This window comes from Carassius gibelio, chromosome A2 (genome assembly GCF_023724105.1).
Source record: "Carassius gibelio isolate Cgi1373 ecotype wild population from Czech Republic chromosome A2, carGib1.2-hapl.c, whole genome shotgun sequence".
Taxonomy (NCBI): Eukaryota; Metazoa; Chordata; class Actinopteri; order Cypriniformes; family Cyprinidae; genus Carassius; species Carassius gibelio.
Window position 1 is genome coordinate 29528623 of NC_068372.1, and position 17534 is coordinate 29546156.

At 33.0% G+C, this 17534-nt stretch overlaps 1 protein-coding gene across 6 annotated transcripts; it reads right to left on the reverse strand.

Annotated features, from left to right (window-relative positions):
• Positions 1-487: 487 nt before the first annotated feature.
• Positions 488-16396, reverse strand: tpm4b (tropomyosin 4b). Of its 6 annotated transcripts, XR_008148629.1 has the most exons (10): positions 16062-16394; positions 12818-12943; positions 6667-6800; positions 5847-5964; positions 5693-5763; positions 5443-5518; positions 4290-4352; positions 4079-4148; positions 705-1303; positions 488-647 (listed from the first exon to the last, which is right to left on the reverse strand). XR_008148629.1 is itself a non-coding variant. In XM_052534510.1 (9 exons), exons 1-9 carry the CDS (start codon positions 16173-16175, stop codon positions 1221-1223), a joined length of 855 nt encoding a protein of 284 aa, XP_052390470.1. In that variant the 5' UTR covers positions 16176-16394; the 3' UTR covers positions 488-1220. The 6 variants fall into 6 exon arrangements, 5 of the variants coding, with proteins under 5 accessions (XP_052390470.1, XP_052390504.1, XP_052390488.1 ...); XM_052534510.1 differs by having other exon boundaries at positions 488-1303; XM_052534517.1 differs by lacking the exons at positions 488-647; positions 705-1303 and adding an exon at positions 2318-2613 and having other exon boundaries at positions 16062-16396.
• Positions 16397-17534: the final 1138 nt, after the last annotated feature.

Consider the following 17534-nt stretch of genomic DNA (forward strand, 5'->3'; position numbering starts at 1 on the left):
GATCGTGACGGCCACGTCGAACGTCATAGTACCTCATTAATATTCATAAGCGGACTCTTCGCCATAGTAAGATTCGGAAAATATGCTTCCTGAACTAATACAAAACTTCATAACTTGACAGCAGTTACTTATGTAAGTCTGTGCCTCAAGGTTATTAGTAATTAACGCGTGTGGCCAGTCATATTCCTTCATAAGACTTGGCTTCAGGCCTGTGGATTAGCAATTGTAAATATATATACAAAAAATAATAATAATATTGCAATTCAATACAGAGAACTTGAGGTGGGATTATCATGAAAATAATGTACAAATTCCACAAAAAAGGAGGAAAAAAACAACAACAACAAAAAATGTTTCATCCTAAAATAGGATAAGATATAAATATATATTTTATATAATTAAATATAATATTGTATTTTTCTGTGATATATCTCCCAACAGACAAATGTAATTAAAACAATAATAATAATTATTTCATGTATTGGTGTGGTGTGCAAATAAGTAAACATTTATTTAGCTTAATAGGCATAAAAATAAAATAAAATTCAAACCACAGTGAAAATATCCCTTGCAGGAACAAGGGCACAAAATGGTCCCATTAATGACAAACTAATAAAGATGTCTTTATGCCAAAATCAGAGAAATATCTATAATCCAATACCTTTACAAGGTTTTTTTTTTTTTTTTTTTTTTTTTTTTTTTACATTCCCTTACATTTTCCTAACATCAATCCTAAAATGTGATGTACTTATTGCTCTTTGTTGTTGCGTTTCCACTGTTTTAAGTATACTTTCTGCCTTTATGTTAATCCAAAAGGAATAAATAAAACAGTCCTACCCTTACACAGTAGACAGATTGAAAGAAAATAAAAAAAACTGTAAAAGGGAAACATTCTTACATACAATAATGTGCCATAATTTTAAAGTCTAAAAACATAAAACACTATTAAAGGCATATTTTGGTTTTATACCACATATTGTTTCAGAAGTGTGTATTTAACCTGCAGCACTCTTATAAATGGGACAAATTGCAACAACTAGACATTATTTATTACTTAATGGATTAATAGGAGATCATCAGAAAATAATAAACCAAAATGAATGGATGGAAATAACAAAACTTACAACATACAAACTCCAAAAACATAAAAAGCTTAACATAAAGCTGCTGGAATGGATGATAAATTCTGGAATGTTCTTCATGGATTTTTTCTGGTTTGCTCACAAGCTGTTGAGCTCCTGAAGCGTTTGATCCAGGACTTGATGCATCTCCAGGTTCTGCTGTTTGGCCTCAGCCACATCCTCTGAAAGAAACCAGCACCATGATTTAAAAAGAGACACAATAGATGATCTGTGCCATTTTTCTAAACATGATTCTCTCAAGTGTTGATGGTCCTAACAAGCCTGTCCCTTAAACCTCAGCTGGCTTATTGAAATAAAATCCTTAAGTCAGATTCTTAAGTCATAACATATGAGATTTTAATAATAATATATGTTTTATACTCCTACTCGAAACGAGTAGGAGTCCTACGAGTAGGAGTGATAGATGCTTTATTTGTCATTTCTATATGTTGCATAGAAATAAAATTGTTTCACACATCAACAACTTACAGTTCAGTGCATTATAAAAACAGATATTACAGTAAAAATGATTTAGCAATACTAAAACATAAATACTCTTGTAAAATTATTTAAAATACTGTAAGTGTATTAAAAAAAAAAAGAACCACAATAAATTCACAAATTGAATTTAAACTTTAAACTTTTTATTGATATATATATATATATATATATATATATATAATTTTTTTAAATAATAATAATTAATAATAATAATTGTTATTATTATTCCACTATTGCAAGCCTCCTCAGTTAAAATTCATAAATCTAATGTTTTTTGTTTTTTTGTTTTTTTATAAATTGTTTCCCTGTGCTCTCAAACTACTTATATATTTTTATACATTTAAATATTTGTATATTTTAAATAATTTAGACTAAATAAATTACACACACATAAGTTGTATTATTGTATTTTCTATGAGTGTTGGCTTTGTGACTAATTTCTTATGGTCCATTTTTGTAAGTCGCTTTCTTTGAATAAAATGCATAAATACATACATGCTAATGAAAGCATTATATTCAGCAGTGCTACAAAAGAGGATCTTTAACCCTTTAAATATGAAATAATTATCACATGTCTAATAAGAACAAGTTGTTTATTTATTATATTATGTTTCCATGAAAAGGGCGACAAAGGAAATATGGAGGCAGGAAATATGTATTATTTCTAAAAGCAAGAAACTGAAACGAGTAGGAGTGTTCAAAAAAGAAAAAAACTTTATTACATTTTAGAGGAATTACCAAACTTTAAGATAGTGCATAATCCATTGAGGATGAAAGGGTGAGCAGAGAAAGAGAGACAGAGGTACAGCCAATCAGGATAGTTTATGCAGATTAGCAGCGCTTGATTGAACGAGAGAGCTGTCAATCACAGTTAGCTCTCATAATGTTATGCTCAAGCACTAAAGCATCTATAAGGAGGTCATATCATTGAGGGCGAGATCCAGCTCCTCACTAATGGCCTTGTATTTCAGCTTCTGAGCGTAGACTTCATCTGGAGGTCAAAGGTCAAGAGCAGAAAGGACAGGTGTTTCGGCCAAGGATGGAGAAAGGAGAGAGGAACAGGAAATGATAGACAGAAAACAAAAGGAAACAGTAAGTTTAACAGGTCAAAGTGAACAAGACAGAACGATAATGCCTAAAAATGCTTTATAAGCAGCTCACAAATAAAAGAAAGAAAGAAAGAAAGAGAAAAGGAGGGAATGAAAAAATCAAAGTCTAATCCTAAACACTTCGATTTGTAGATTTTTTGTGCATTTATACGTGCAGTAGTATTACATTTATTTAATATGAATCAATTATGAAACAAATTCAATTTCTACAGATAATAGTTCTACATAAACAGGAATACAACAGTGTTAATGTTCAATGTTTCAGCTCTGCAGAAAAATTCTAAAGCAGCTCCACAGAACATAATAATAATTAATAAACAGAAATATCAAAATGTTAATGTTTTATTAATGTGGAAACAATTTAATACTTATAATAAATAACTTATACAAACATAAATACTTTATTACATTTCATTTAATATTAATCATTTGCTCTATATACGTTCATAGATCTTAATGAACAGGAATATAACAATGTTAATATTCTTATTAATTAAAAAATTATTTATTTATTAATTATAATGAATATACATACATAAATGATTTGTTACATTTTAATTTCATACTAATCAATTATTAAACAAATTGTAAAGCAGCTCTACAAAAAATAACAGTTCTTAATAAACAGGAATTTAACAATGTTTAAATAAAAGTTTTATTCATTTTATAATTATTTATTAATTATAATAAATATAAATATATAAGTCATTTATTAAATGTAATTTAATATCAATCAATTACAAAAAAATAATAATTTCAGCTGTAAAGCAGCTCTACAAAAAATAATACTCCTTATATATAACAGTGTCCATATTTTTGAATTGTAACTATTTATTATTTATTAACTTATTTATAAATATTTATTTTATTACATTTTATTTAGTATTAATCATAATTAAATTAAATTTCAGCTATAAAGAGCTCTACAGAAGATACTAGTCCCATTATTCAGCTAAATTTAGTTCAGTGTTCTTTCAATTAAGTTTAATAACAGTGTCAATGTTGCAAAGTTTATCAATTATGAAACAAGTTTGATTCGTCTTCAATTAATATTCTCAAGGTGTTTGCAAAAAAGACGAGTTGAACAGGCTGAATATTCTAGCACAGTTAGCTCAGTTCTTTTAGTACAGTGAAAAGAGAAATAAAGGTGCTGCACACGGTCATAAGAGACATTTACGCATTTAGCAGACGCTTTTATCCAAAGCGACTTACATTGCATTCAGGCTAACAATTTTTCTCCTAACATGTGTTCCCTGGGATTCGAACCCCCAACCTTGCGCTTGTTATGCAATGCTCTACCACTTGAGCTACAGGAACAAAGAGACAGAGGTTAATGTCACAGCTTACCCTCGAGGTCATCGATAGTCTTTTCCAGTTTGGCCACCGACCTTTCTGCAAACTCAGCACGAGTCTCAACCTACGGAGGAAAAAGCAGAGACAAAAAAGGATTTGAAAAGCTCAGAGAACGGCCTGAATGTCATGCATCTCAACCTACGAAAGAAAGAGTAGCATGCAAAACTATTCGAATGAACAGCTGCTTTAGGTTAAACTCGCTCACCTCTTTCAGTCTATCAGTGAGAACTTTGATCTCCTCTTCGTACTTGTCCTCCTTCTCCGAATACTACGGACAGAGAACATGCTAATGTTATTAAGATCTCTGGTTCTCAGCCGGTTTTTCTTCAGGTCTCAGATTTAACACTGGACATCAAGTGGCAACATGGTACCAGTATTAATTAAAATTTTACAAATATTATAATGAAAAGCACTGACCCAAAAATAAAAAAATAATAGAACTTAATAGAAAAGTTTATAATTTTGTTTACGAATAAACATCGGATTTACCAGTTGAATAAATACTAATATATTGTTTTATTAGCCAGAGGTGGTCAGGTGGATGAATTTGCATAAAATTAGAAAAACATTAGATGCATTTTATTCTCACTTCGACTTCGACATATATATATATATATATATATATATATATATATATATATATATATATATATATATATATATATATATAAAACCATTTATTCAGTGCATTAGGGCAAGTTTATCACTAAATAGAACTGTTTGGTACTTCTGTGCATATGGTTAGTTGTATTTAGTTAAATTATAATAATAATACAGTCAAACTATGCTTTTGAAAAAGTTGTTCGCTAGGCTAGACAACAAGTCAAAGATGTTAAAGCAGGAAATATGTGGTATATTTTATAATCCTCCATGTTTTATAAAAACACCTTAAATTATATAATTGCACTCTAAACATAGGTTTGTCCATATTTTATCCAGCGATGGTTTGTGTTTAACCCAGCACTTTTTAAAGTGTGCATTTGAAGTAAATATAGTAATTAATAACAACAATATTTAGCAAACATTTGTTTTCCTACTAAAGTGCCGAAGCTTCATGTAACACTGTTGGTAAATGACTCAAGTGAATCAACTTTTTCGAACCATACTGAAATGAACCTTGTAAAGTCACTAAGTTGCTAAAATGAATAATATTTCCCAGATTCCTGCAATCTAGTTCATTCATGTTCAATACAATGAGCCTGATTCATGAAACACTAGGAGAACCAGGTTCTGTGCAAATCATTCATTTGCAAATCATCACTTGCTTGCATCATCACATTCATTTGAACAGACAGCTTAGATAACACCAAAATTAATTCTGCCCCGTGGAATTATGGGTCATCGGTCAGTTGACTCACTTTATCTGACTGAGCTTCTAAGGACTTGAGGTTGTTGGTTACGTTTTTCAGTTCTTCCTCCAAATCTCCACCTTTACTGTAAAAACATAGATTACAAAGTTTAGAAGCTGAAGCAGGCTTCCTTAAAAAAATAGTTTCAAAGCAAATCCTACACATTAATTTTTTTTTTTTTTTTTGCTCAGCGTAGGTCAGCATGTTGTGTTATGGTTAACTAAATCTGCCTGTGGGTCAGTTAAAGAAGTGTACTAACAGTTCTGCGATCTCTGCTCTCTCTTCTGCTCTTTCTAGTTCAGTCTCCAGGATCACCAGCTTCCGAGCGACCTGCAAACACACAGACGATATCCACAGATCCGCTCCGGACTCAAACCACAGAGTACACCGTATTAAAAGAGTGTGTGTCTGACCTCGTCATATTTGCGGTCGGCCTCTTCAGCGATCTGTTTGGCTTCTTTGAGCTCTATCTCCTGAATTTCCATTTTCTCCTCATCTTTCATTGCACGATTCTCAATCACCTTTATACCTCTACAAAACACAATTGAATATTTAGTCATTTTTATTGTGTGTATATATATATATATATATATATATATATATATATATATATTAACTGAACTGAATTTTATATATATATATATATATATATATATATATATATATATATATATATATATATATATATATATATATATAATTTTAATTTTGTTTTACATTTATTTTATCTCAAGTAACAATGTAACAATTAAGGTAAACATTTTTTTTTTTTACATCTGTACTAAAATAAAGCGAATTAAAATGTATATATAATGGCAATGAAAACGTGATATTTAGATTTTTACTTGACTTTTAAATGTTGTTATTAACTGAACATTATGATAACAAGAACCTGTGAAGGAAGTATAATTAGTGGATTAGTCAAATATTATATAGATTTTATAGTTCAAATATAGATTAAAATTTTATGTTTGCATTTTATTCACTTTTTAAAAACATTTTGATCATTTTTTTTGTTTGTGTTTTTATATCTGAAGCTTTTATTTCAGTTTTCGTTTTAGTTATTTAAGTACATAAAGTTAAACTACATGAAATGAGAAATGTTTCCTTGGAAACTAGCTGAAAGAAATGTTTACATTTGTATATCTTATTTCATTTAACAGTCCATTAAGTCAATTTGGTTTCATGGTTTTAGTTTTATTTGAATAATAACTCTACTGTGTGTGTTTGTACCTCTCGCTCTCATCCGCTGCTTTCTCGGCCTCTTCTAGTTTCTGGAGCGCGGTGGCCAGTCTCTCCTGAGCTCGGTCCAGTTCCTCCTCCACCAGCTGGATCCTGCGGTTCAGAGCGGCCACGTCTCCTTCAGCCTGCAACACACAGAGAAACAGCGCTTAAAGACCCCAGCTAGTACACTCTGAAGGAACGAGGCAGAAGTAAAAGATCCAAGAATAACAAATAAGAAATTTAACATAAGAAACATGAAGAAATTTGAGCTTTTCCAGTAAGATCTTGGTGGATCCTTGTAGGTTTGACTCCATTGTTTTTATTTGAATTTTAATGTCCATTATTTAAAAAATTATACTGATCTTTTTTCTATATATATATATATTTATAGAGAGAGAGAGAGTTTGATTTCTTTTATGCAAGTTCAAGTTATTTAAAGAACTAAAATATTTAAAACTGAAATAAAACTAATTAAACCTATAAAACATATAAAGAAATTAAAATAAAAACGACAAAACACAACAAAATTTTAACTATAATAAAGGTGAAAACAGACAATATAAGTGTGCAACCCCATTATAGGCATATCAGTGCTTAACTTAAACCTATTTTAATTCAGCTAGTTGTTATTAAGTTAAACTTGTACCAAAATAACTAAAACTGATAAAAAATTAAAAGAAGAATTATACCAAACAAAAAACAGTTACTAAAACTTACACTAAGATTAAAATAAAAACAAATTCAAAATACTATTAAAAACCTATAATCTCAATGATACTAGCAAGGAAGTAGGTCATGACAAAACTTAAATTTTTTGGGTATAATAACTGTTCAAACTCTGAGAAATCAGTCGTTTTAACACACAAAGAGAAATCTAAGCACATGTGAAGCTGATTCTTTCAGTTTCACTCCTTTGAATGAGAGGTTTTTTGACCACGCCCACTTCCCGGCCACGCCCACACAGAACACAGTGGGCCTCACGCCTTATATGGTGCTCAAACACGCATCTGATTATCATACCATTAGGAGTCTTTAAAAGTGGCAAATCTGCCTGTAAAACAGCTTCTTTGTCTGCAATGCACAAATATCAGGATCATACTTTGAATCCGCAGACACAGACAGGATGAAGGATATTTGAAGCCGTTCAGTTAAATAACTTCTGATTCTTTACTAGAGAACATAAATGTATCTCAGATGAGGAACCAGAGCACAAGCTGAGCTTTGAGTCTGAATCAGGACAGTCATTTCAGACCATTGCATCTGCTGATGTTTTGGATCTGCTTTCCAAAGCTATATGGAAGAAAGGCCATCTGGGTCATGTTTTCTGTAAGAGGCACATGTTGTGTGAAAGCAGACTGTAACAAATAAGACAGGAAGTGAGAATATGAAGAACGTCATGTCCCTGTGACAGCGGTTTCCAGGAAAGGGGCTGCTATTTTAGTCGTCAGTTTTACCTCTTTAAAAAAACCAAACAAAATATTATACATCTTTATACATGATATAAATATATATTTATATATAACATATATGTATAATGTTACAGTATATATAAAATATATGTAAACTATATATATAATTACACTATTGTCACACTATGGGGTAAGTTGTCTTATTATTTGCATATAACATATCTTTTTCAGCAAAATGTAAACAGTGAAGCAATTATGAAACAAAACCATTCATTAAAAACAAAAAACTAAACCCTTGTCATGGCCAGCAGAAAAAAATGCAAACGAGGGTATTACAAAATATAAAACACAAGTGACATTTTGTCTTGATTAACAAATGCTTGTTTTCTCTAGCAGTGGTTTCTTAACCTTCATTCGAGGTATCTTTTAATTTAAACCAGTGCTTTGAGTGGCCCAAAAGAGGTGCCGGTACTCTATTATAGCCAAAAAGAACAGGATAAACCTTAAAACCTATTTTGTTTTTTCTTGATAGATAACAACAACTATATTGAAGGGCTTTTACAGCAGTCAACAGGCGGCCTTAATAATAAATCATTTATTAGTTTGTGGATTTGCTTGAGCTAGAAAGAACTACTGAACATAAATAAAATGTGCAAAAGGATTTTGAAAAAATACCCTTAGAAAGAGCTACTGGATTACTGCATTCAAACTTCCAATCTGACTCGAATGATTCGCAAACCAGCTCCGAACTCCCGAACTGACTGAAATGATTCGCGATCCCCAAACTGACTCAAATGATTCGCGAACCCGCTTTAGACTACCGAACTAACTCAAATGATTCGCGAACCCGCTTTGAACTCCCGAACTGACCCAAATGATTCGCGAACCCGCTCCGAACTCTCGAACTGATTCAAATGATTCGCGATCCCGCTCCGAACTCTCGAATTGATTCAAATGATCCGCGATGCCACTCCGAACTCCCGAACTGATTAAAATGATTTGCAATCCCCAAACTGGCTCAAATGATTCGCGCACCCGCTCCGAACTCCGAAACTGACTCAAATGAATCGCGATCCCGCTCCGAACTCGAAACTGACTCAAATGAATCGCGATCCCCAAACTGGCTCAAATGATTCGCGCACCCGCTCCGAACTCCGAAACTGACTCAAATGAATCGGGATCCCGCTCCGAACTCCGAAACTGACTCAAATGAATCGCGATCCCCAAACTGACTCAAACGATTCGCGCACCCGCTCCGAACTCCGAAACTGACTCAAATGATTCGCGATCCCGCTCCGAACTCCGAAACTGACTCAAATGAATCGCGATCCCCAAACTGACTCAAACGATTCGCGAACCCGCTCCGAACTCCCTAACTGACTCAAATGATTCGCAAACCCGCTCCAAACTCCTGACCTGACTCAAATGATTCGCGAACCCGCTCTGATTTCTCGAACTGATTCAAATGATCCGGGATCCCACTCCGAACTCCCTAACTGGTTCAAATGATTCACACTCCATACTCGGAGCTAGGAAGAATTAGGAAGCTTGCATTGTGAAGGGCGCTCTGAAAAGCGGCAGCACAGGCAAAGGATTAAAACCTCTATTAAAGCACAAGTCCAAATGAATGTACCAGTGTACCTTAAAAGCATGTTCAGGGCGCACGGAGAGGATGTGGTACCCTCAAGAGCTATATTAGGAAGTGGCGGTACTGAGTACCAGTGCTTACCTGCCCACTTAAAGCACTGATTTAAACCATAAAATGTGTTAAAAAAAAATGTCTGTTTGGGGCAAGTCGTCACATTTTAAATGTCATAGGCCTACAATTTATTCATCACAATAATTGTTAGCGAAACAATGCTCTGACATTTATGTGTGTTAAATTTTGTTCTGTGTTTATTATTTGAGTTTTGGGTATAAATAATAAACTGTCAGAAGGCAAAATTGCACTAGTAGTGTGACAACATGTCCCGCTATGGCACCAAATTACATATAATCTGAATAATATTCACTATTCAATATTCAATGTGAGAACTAACCCCGATCTCACCTATTCGAATTTTTGCTATTATGATAAAATGTGGAACTAATATTTTAGTTAAAAAAGGGGGGGGGGGGTTTGCTTTGGGATTAGATTCATCAAAAAAAAAAAAAAAAAAAAAAACACAAAAATCTCAGATTTTAACTACTGTTTAAAATGTATGGACGAGACTTTTAGTAAAATTACAATTATAATAAAAAAATTGCTTTTATGATAAAAGTCACAAAAAAATAGATTTTAGATTTTAAATACTGTCGAATTTTTTTTTTAGTGCGATGCACATGACGCGTGACAACATGCCCCGGTAGCTACAATACAATGAGAAACTAAACATTCACGACAGTGTGACAACTAGCCCCGTCTCCACTATTTCTGCTCAGCGTGCACGGAAAAGAGCGAAAGTCTTCAGACAGAGGCAGCACAGAAAGAAAGAGGATGGAAGGTAAGAAGGTTTCCTCACTAACTCTCTCGCGCAGATCTCGTTCACTCTCCAGTTGCGTCTGCAGAAACTGCGCTCTGTCCTGCGCATCATCCGACTGCTGCTGCAGACTCTGGATCTTCCTCTTCACTTCGTCTAAAGACTTCACAGACATCCCCAGACCTGAGCGATCCAGAGACTAAATCCGTCTGGACAAGCGAGTTTCTTAATAAATCAAGAGCGCAGATTTAGAGCAACTTCGGTGCGTCTCAAAACTGTCGCAAATTTGCGCGCGCGTCTCTGATTCGCGGAGCCGCAGAATGCGGAATTCTGGAAAAAAGGACAGGAATGCACAAAAAAAGAAAAGGGAAAAAAAAGTCCAGTCCCAGGAAGAAGATGTGGGTTTCAGATGACATCAGGGGGTGGTGTTCCTGTTTGACTTCTGCTGCTATTATGTGCTGACTTCAGGGCATATCTGGGGTTTCTCATGAATGACCATGTGTGATTAATGTTGAAAAATGAGCATCAGTGCACGGAAAATAAACGACTATTTTGCACTTTTTGTTTAATGCATTTATTCACCATAGTGTTAACAGGCATCAGATAAAACCAGTCATTTTTTTTCTGAAACGTAATGCACATTACAGCACTTTATCCACCATCATATGAAATTATCATTTAATTAAATAGCATTATGTGGTGGAAATGACAGACACTTTAAATTTGTATTTTACTTTGAAATGGTTTATTTGTCTTTCTAAGGCAGACTGCATAGTCATTTTGAGAAATTTATAGGCAAATACATTTGTAGTTTAATTTATATAGTTATTAGCATTTCATATTTGCTAAATATACACAAATATTTATTTATTTATGCTTAAGATAAATGATGGCCATACTAAATATCCTTAATGTGATTTTTAAAGTAGCTTTGTTTTTCAAAAACAAACGAAAACCAAGAAAAGTACAGACTTTACACTATAACATGATTAGCGAATAAGACAATTGTTGTAGTGCTTACCAACTTATTGGCACCAAACCTATGTGTTAAACCAAACACACACCTATGAGTGCACATTTTATATTAATGCTTTGCACCATCGTATAAAGTCAGGCTAATGTACTGCATGAATTGCCAGAAGATTTGTTTAGTCCAATTATTAGTAGTAACACACTATTAGCTTTACACACTATTTCGGAAAAGTTACAGTTTTTTTGTGATATATTACCATGGTTAAGGGACGTTTTTGTGACATTTCAGGACACAACTCTGTATAATGACATGGGTATGACACAGGTATTACAAGGAGAGGGTGACTTATGAGGACATAACCCATGTCTCCATTTTTAAAAATGCTTATGAATCATACAGAATGAGTTTTTTTGAGAAAGTAAAAATGCACAAAGTTTCCTGTGAGGGTTAGGGTTAGGTGTAGGGTTGGTGTAGGGCCATAGAATATACAGTTTGTACAGAATAAAAACCATTACACCTATGGGATGAACACACTTGTGTGTGTGTGTGTGTGTGTGTGTGTGTGTGTGTGTGTGTGTGTGTGTGTGTGTGTGAGTGAAAAGAAAGAAAATAAGGGAACTTCATGCTCTGCACAGACCTACAGGTCCTTCTCAAAAAATTAGCATATTGTGATATATTGTTATATTTTCCATAATGTAATGATAAAAATTAAACGTTCATATATTTTAGATTCATTGCACACCAACTGAAACATTTCAGGTCTTTTATTGTTTTAATACTGATGATTTTGGCATACAGCTCATGAAAACCCAAAATTCCTATCTCAAAAAATGAGCATTAGCAATTAGCATTAGGGTTTCAGAGGTGGCTCTCGCCCTAAATATCCACTTCCTCTGCATGTGAGCCCGTATTCAACAAACTTCCGAGGTTGTTTTGTAAATAAATAAATAAAACCCTGATGAGTTCAAGTAAGCCTTGCTAGAAAATTGCACACTGAAGACGTTTGACGTCTGTGGGGCGTCTGGTAACAGAATGAGTGGAAAGACATTTATTTAAGGCTGTCAGCGGTAGCTGAAAAGGAATGTGGGGAAACTTTTTCTTCCCATTTTTTTGGGCTGCTGACATTCTTCCACTATGATTAAAGCATCTTTGTTGCAGGAATGAGAACAATCTGTCTGAACCTCAGCATCCTGACCACGTGCTAAGATTTACTGCGGTGCCACATTATTACGATCACATATGTTTTTGATTTCGATGATGGTGTTCAACCAAAAACTGACATCTTATTGAAGAAAAATGGCTCATGCTTGAATACTCACGTCTGTCGCCTTTTTCTCAGACAGCTCCAGCTTCTCCTGAGCGTCTTTGAGAGCTTCTGAATATTTGTCCAGCTCATCTTCTGTTCCTTTCAGTTTCTTCTGCAGAGAAAGCAACTCGTCTTCCAGCTAAACAAACAAAAACAATAACAGAACATAAGAATAACAGATAGACAGAACGAAAAACAGACATGCAGACCGACAGACAGATAGATGATAGATAGATATCATATATCGGTGTGTGTGTGTGTTCATGTGTTGAGAGCTGTGTGTATTTTCAGATCATGCTAAGAGTTCATCTGCACTAACAAGGCCATAAATATGATCACACAGCTCAGCATGATTAAACTGTGATCAATGTGTGCGTCCTCAGAGACGTGTGACTGTGTCCGACTGACAGGATCTATTCCATCTGATCTGTGTTTGTCTGCAGCACTGAGCTGGAACTCTATCTGGAGTCTTCTGATCATCAACACTTACATTCCATCAGCGTCTCCAGTGAGCAGCGTCATACGACACGACGAAACTAAACTGCAACTCACCGTCTTATGCAACTATCATTATTTATTATATTGTATTATTAATTGAAGCTGGAAATATATGTAGCATACAACAACACATTTTTTCAAAACAGATTAATTAACAGATTTGTTTGTTTAGTTGTAGATCTGATTATTTATATATATATATATATATATATATATATATATATATATATATATATATATATATATATACATAATATCATATCATATCATATCATATCATATCATAAAATCATTGTTATATTAAAATAAAATAATATTTTATTTTATTTAGTTTAGATCTACAAAGAATCTGACATATTTGGTTAATCGATTTTGTAAAAAAAAATTTGTTGTTAAAATAAATTTATGCAAGATATTAATACCAGTAATGTAACAGCTGATTTTAAATTATTAAGTCAATATAAAATTAAAATTAAAATTAAAATTAAAATTAAATGTATGCATTTAGCAGACGCTTTTATCAAAAGCGACTTACAGTGCATTCAGGCTAACAATTTATACATTTATTCATTTATTATCAATAAGAGTAATATTATATTACTTAATATTAATATTGTAATTATTTTATAAGATTTATTTTTTTATTAATATGTCATTTTATAATCTTGTAATTGATGTGTTTTTTTATTATTTCCATTATAATAAGAAGAGTTGCACATGCAATTTTGACCTTTAATTTAAAGTTTAGACCTTTTAAGACCTTTAAAGACCTTTAGTTAAAGTAAATAAAATAAACACAAAAAGTTAAGTAAAAGATACACCCGTTAAATGTATATCTAGTAAAGACTTACAATAAAGAAAATTAATTCATTGAAAAAATATTCTCCCTTAAAAATAACCTTTCAGTGAACCGTTTCTAAAAGAACCACTTTTTTTCTAGGTGAAGAACATTTTAGAAATCTAATGAACAATTTCCATTATATAAAGAACCTTATGTGGAAGGAAAAGGGTTTGAATGGAAGTTTAAGGGTCTTAAATGTGTGTAGTAAGGATTTTGTCACGGAATAGTCAAACTCAGAAACTTCCCAGCATCAATGTAATGTCCCATAAGAGTAGCTCGCTGACTGCAATGAAAGTGTTATCTCTGGAATGTTTGGGGATGTTGAGAGATGTGTGGGACGCTGCACTCCAGAGATCCCTAAACAACTCCAAACACAGAGAAACAGCTGGCACTCTTCTGGATCAGTCCTGGGCTGACTGTGTGGAAATCAATCCTCCCTCCTTCAGTTTCCCTCATCCATAACTAGTCAAATGCCATATTGCAAAAAAAAAAAAAAACATTTACATATTTCTTTGGCTGATACACTCTTAAATATAAAGGTGTGCATTGATGGTTTCATGAAAAACATTTGATATCCATGAAACCTCTCCGTTCCACAGGGGGAAAAAGTTCTTTAGATTATTAGAATGTTTCTCACACTTAGAAGAAAGTCAACTTTTCAACCAACATGGTTCTTCAATGGCATCACTGCAACAATGAAATAAAATAAAATATAAAGAAATGAATAAATACATACATAAATACAAACATTGGAACTTTATGAGTGAGGTTCTCATTTAAGAATGTTACATAGAATTAATTCATTTAATCCACATTTTACAACAACAGTAATGTGACAAATCTAAAACAACACAAATGGAAGTCTTGGAATTATGTAATGATCAAAATGTAACAAAAATGAAAACTGTGTCATATTTCAGCCTCTTCTCCTTTTTTTAGGTTTATTCACTGGACATAAACCAATTTCATGTGTTGCATCCTGAAGAAGGAATATGTGCACACTGACACTGTTTTTAATAATATTAATCTTAGTAAAAACAACAACAACAAGACAGACAGACAAACAGACAGAGAGACAGACAGACAGACAGACAGACACAGACAGATAGATAGATAGATAGATAGATAGATAGATAGATAGATAGATAGATAGATAGATAGATAAATAGATAAATAGACAGACAGACAGACAGACAGACAGACAGACAGACAGACAGACAGACAGATAGATAGATAGATAGATAGATAGATAGATAGATAGATAGATAGATAGATAGATAGATAGATAGATAGATAGATAGATAGATAGATAGATAGATAGATAGATAGATAGATTGATAGATAGATAAATAGACAGACAGACAGACAGACAGACAGATAGATAGATAGATAGATAGATAGATAGATAGATAGATAGATAGATAGACAGACAGACAGACAGACAGACAGACAGACAGACAGACAGACAGACAGACAGACAGACAGACAGACAGATAGATAGATAGATAGATAGATAGATAGATAGATAGATAGATAGATAGATAGATAGATAGATAGATAGATAGATCAATTCTAAAAGTATTTGGATAAATATATACATACCTAACGTGATTTATAGTTTTCATATAATTTATTATTATATATATATTAAAAAAATCTATTTTGCAGAAAAATCACTCAGAAATTGCTGGTAAATTTCACAAATAATTCAAAAGAAATGTCAAGTACCGTTGAATTAAATTTGAAGTAGAGTTGTAAAATGTACTCAAATAATCTTTTTTAAGTGTTCAAAAGTCATTTTAAGAGTTTTTAGAATAAAAGATTTTAAAAATCATGAAAAAATATCATTTCTGTAAACCGACACACAGTATATCTGAAAGTGAAATAGCATCAGTGTTCTGCATGGATGAACTCTCACCTGTTTGCACTTGTCTTCTGCTGCCTTCTTATCAGACTCGGCCTGCTCTGCCCGGTCGATGGCGTTCTCCTTATCCAGCTTCAGCATCTGCATCTTCTTCTTAATAGCCTCCATTTTGCTCTATCTGCTCTTGGAGTTTCTTACCTGAGAGAGAACGAAGAGGAAACCGAGAGAGCGCCGGGATCTAGAGCAGAGTCAGACAGAGAGAGAGGAATCACAGTGCTTTTCCTCGTCAGATGAGGAGAGAGTCCACACTGAAACACAACGCTGAGGTTGAGGAGAAGAGTCTTGTTCCCTGGTGGCCTCCACCTCCCCTGTTTGAACCCCTTCCTCAGCACACACACACACACACACACGCGCGCGCACACACACACACACACACACACACACACACACAAGCACCACAATGTGCAGCTCCCCTCCTCAACACACTAAAGTAGTAAACCTTTTACCCACAGAACGTCTCAAAGTCAGACGATTCTCTTATTTGGAGTGAGTTCATGAAGCAAGAGTTTAGTGACTCTTCAAGCCTCATTAAACGACTCAAACTGACCCTGTTTACTTGCTTAAAACACAGCTGAATTATTCAGAAGTGCACACTAATATCATTGCATAAAAGTGGCTTAGTGGTTTATTAAACGACAGTCAATTGCGCTGATTCTACTTTCCTCCAGTCTCTTTTATTTTTCAGTTAACATTCTGGTGTTTAACCCACATTTGTCATGATTTAATCAATATAATCATCAGTATCATTCACACTTTTTTTTTTTTTATCATTGAGTGTCCTTCAATGAGAAATATCACAAAATGTCTCAAAAGTATACTAAAATCTATGTGGTTAGATTCATAATTAACTAATTAATTAAACATATTTAATTCAGAACATTTAGATATGCTAACAAAAAAATTATTTAGCACAAAAAACTCAAAAATCTCAAATCTATGTGGTTTAATTAATTAATTAATTCATTCATTCATTCATACATGCACAAGGGAATATAGTTTATATATAATCTATTATTAAATAATTAATTTAGAACATTTAGATATGTAAACAAAATTTTATGTAACACAAAAAAATCTGATAAATTTATTATAAAAAATATACAAAGGAATGTAATATATTTATTATATATAATGCATTATTAAATATTAATAAAAAATATTTTTGCACAAAAATCTCATGTAAAATCATAGACTTTCATTTTATGTAATAAAAATATATAATTTTAAATGCAAGTAGATATGAATTCATTTGACATATTATATACAAAATCAAAAACCTAACTTCAAATGAACTTTTTCTTCATTGCCATCTTCACAAGCAGTGGATGTTCTCGTGTAGCTTGATCTACAGTCATGTGTTTGATTCAGTGTTAATAACTGGGTTGGGAGGAAGTGGAAAAAAAGGACAAAATGGGAAAAAAAGCTGACTTTTGAGCCAAGAAAAAGTCTGAGATGAGAATGCTTGCG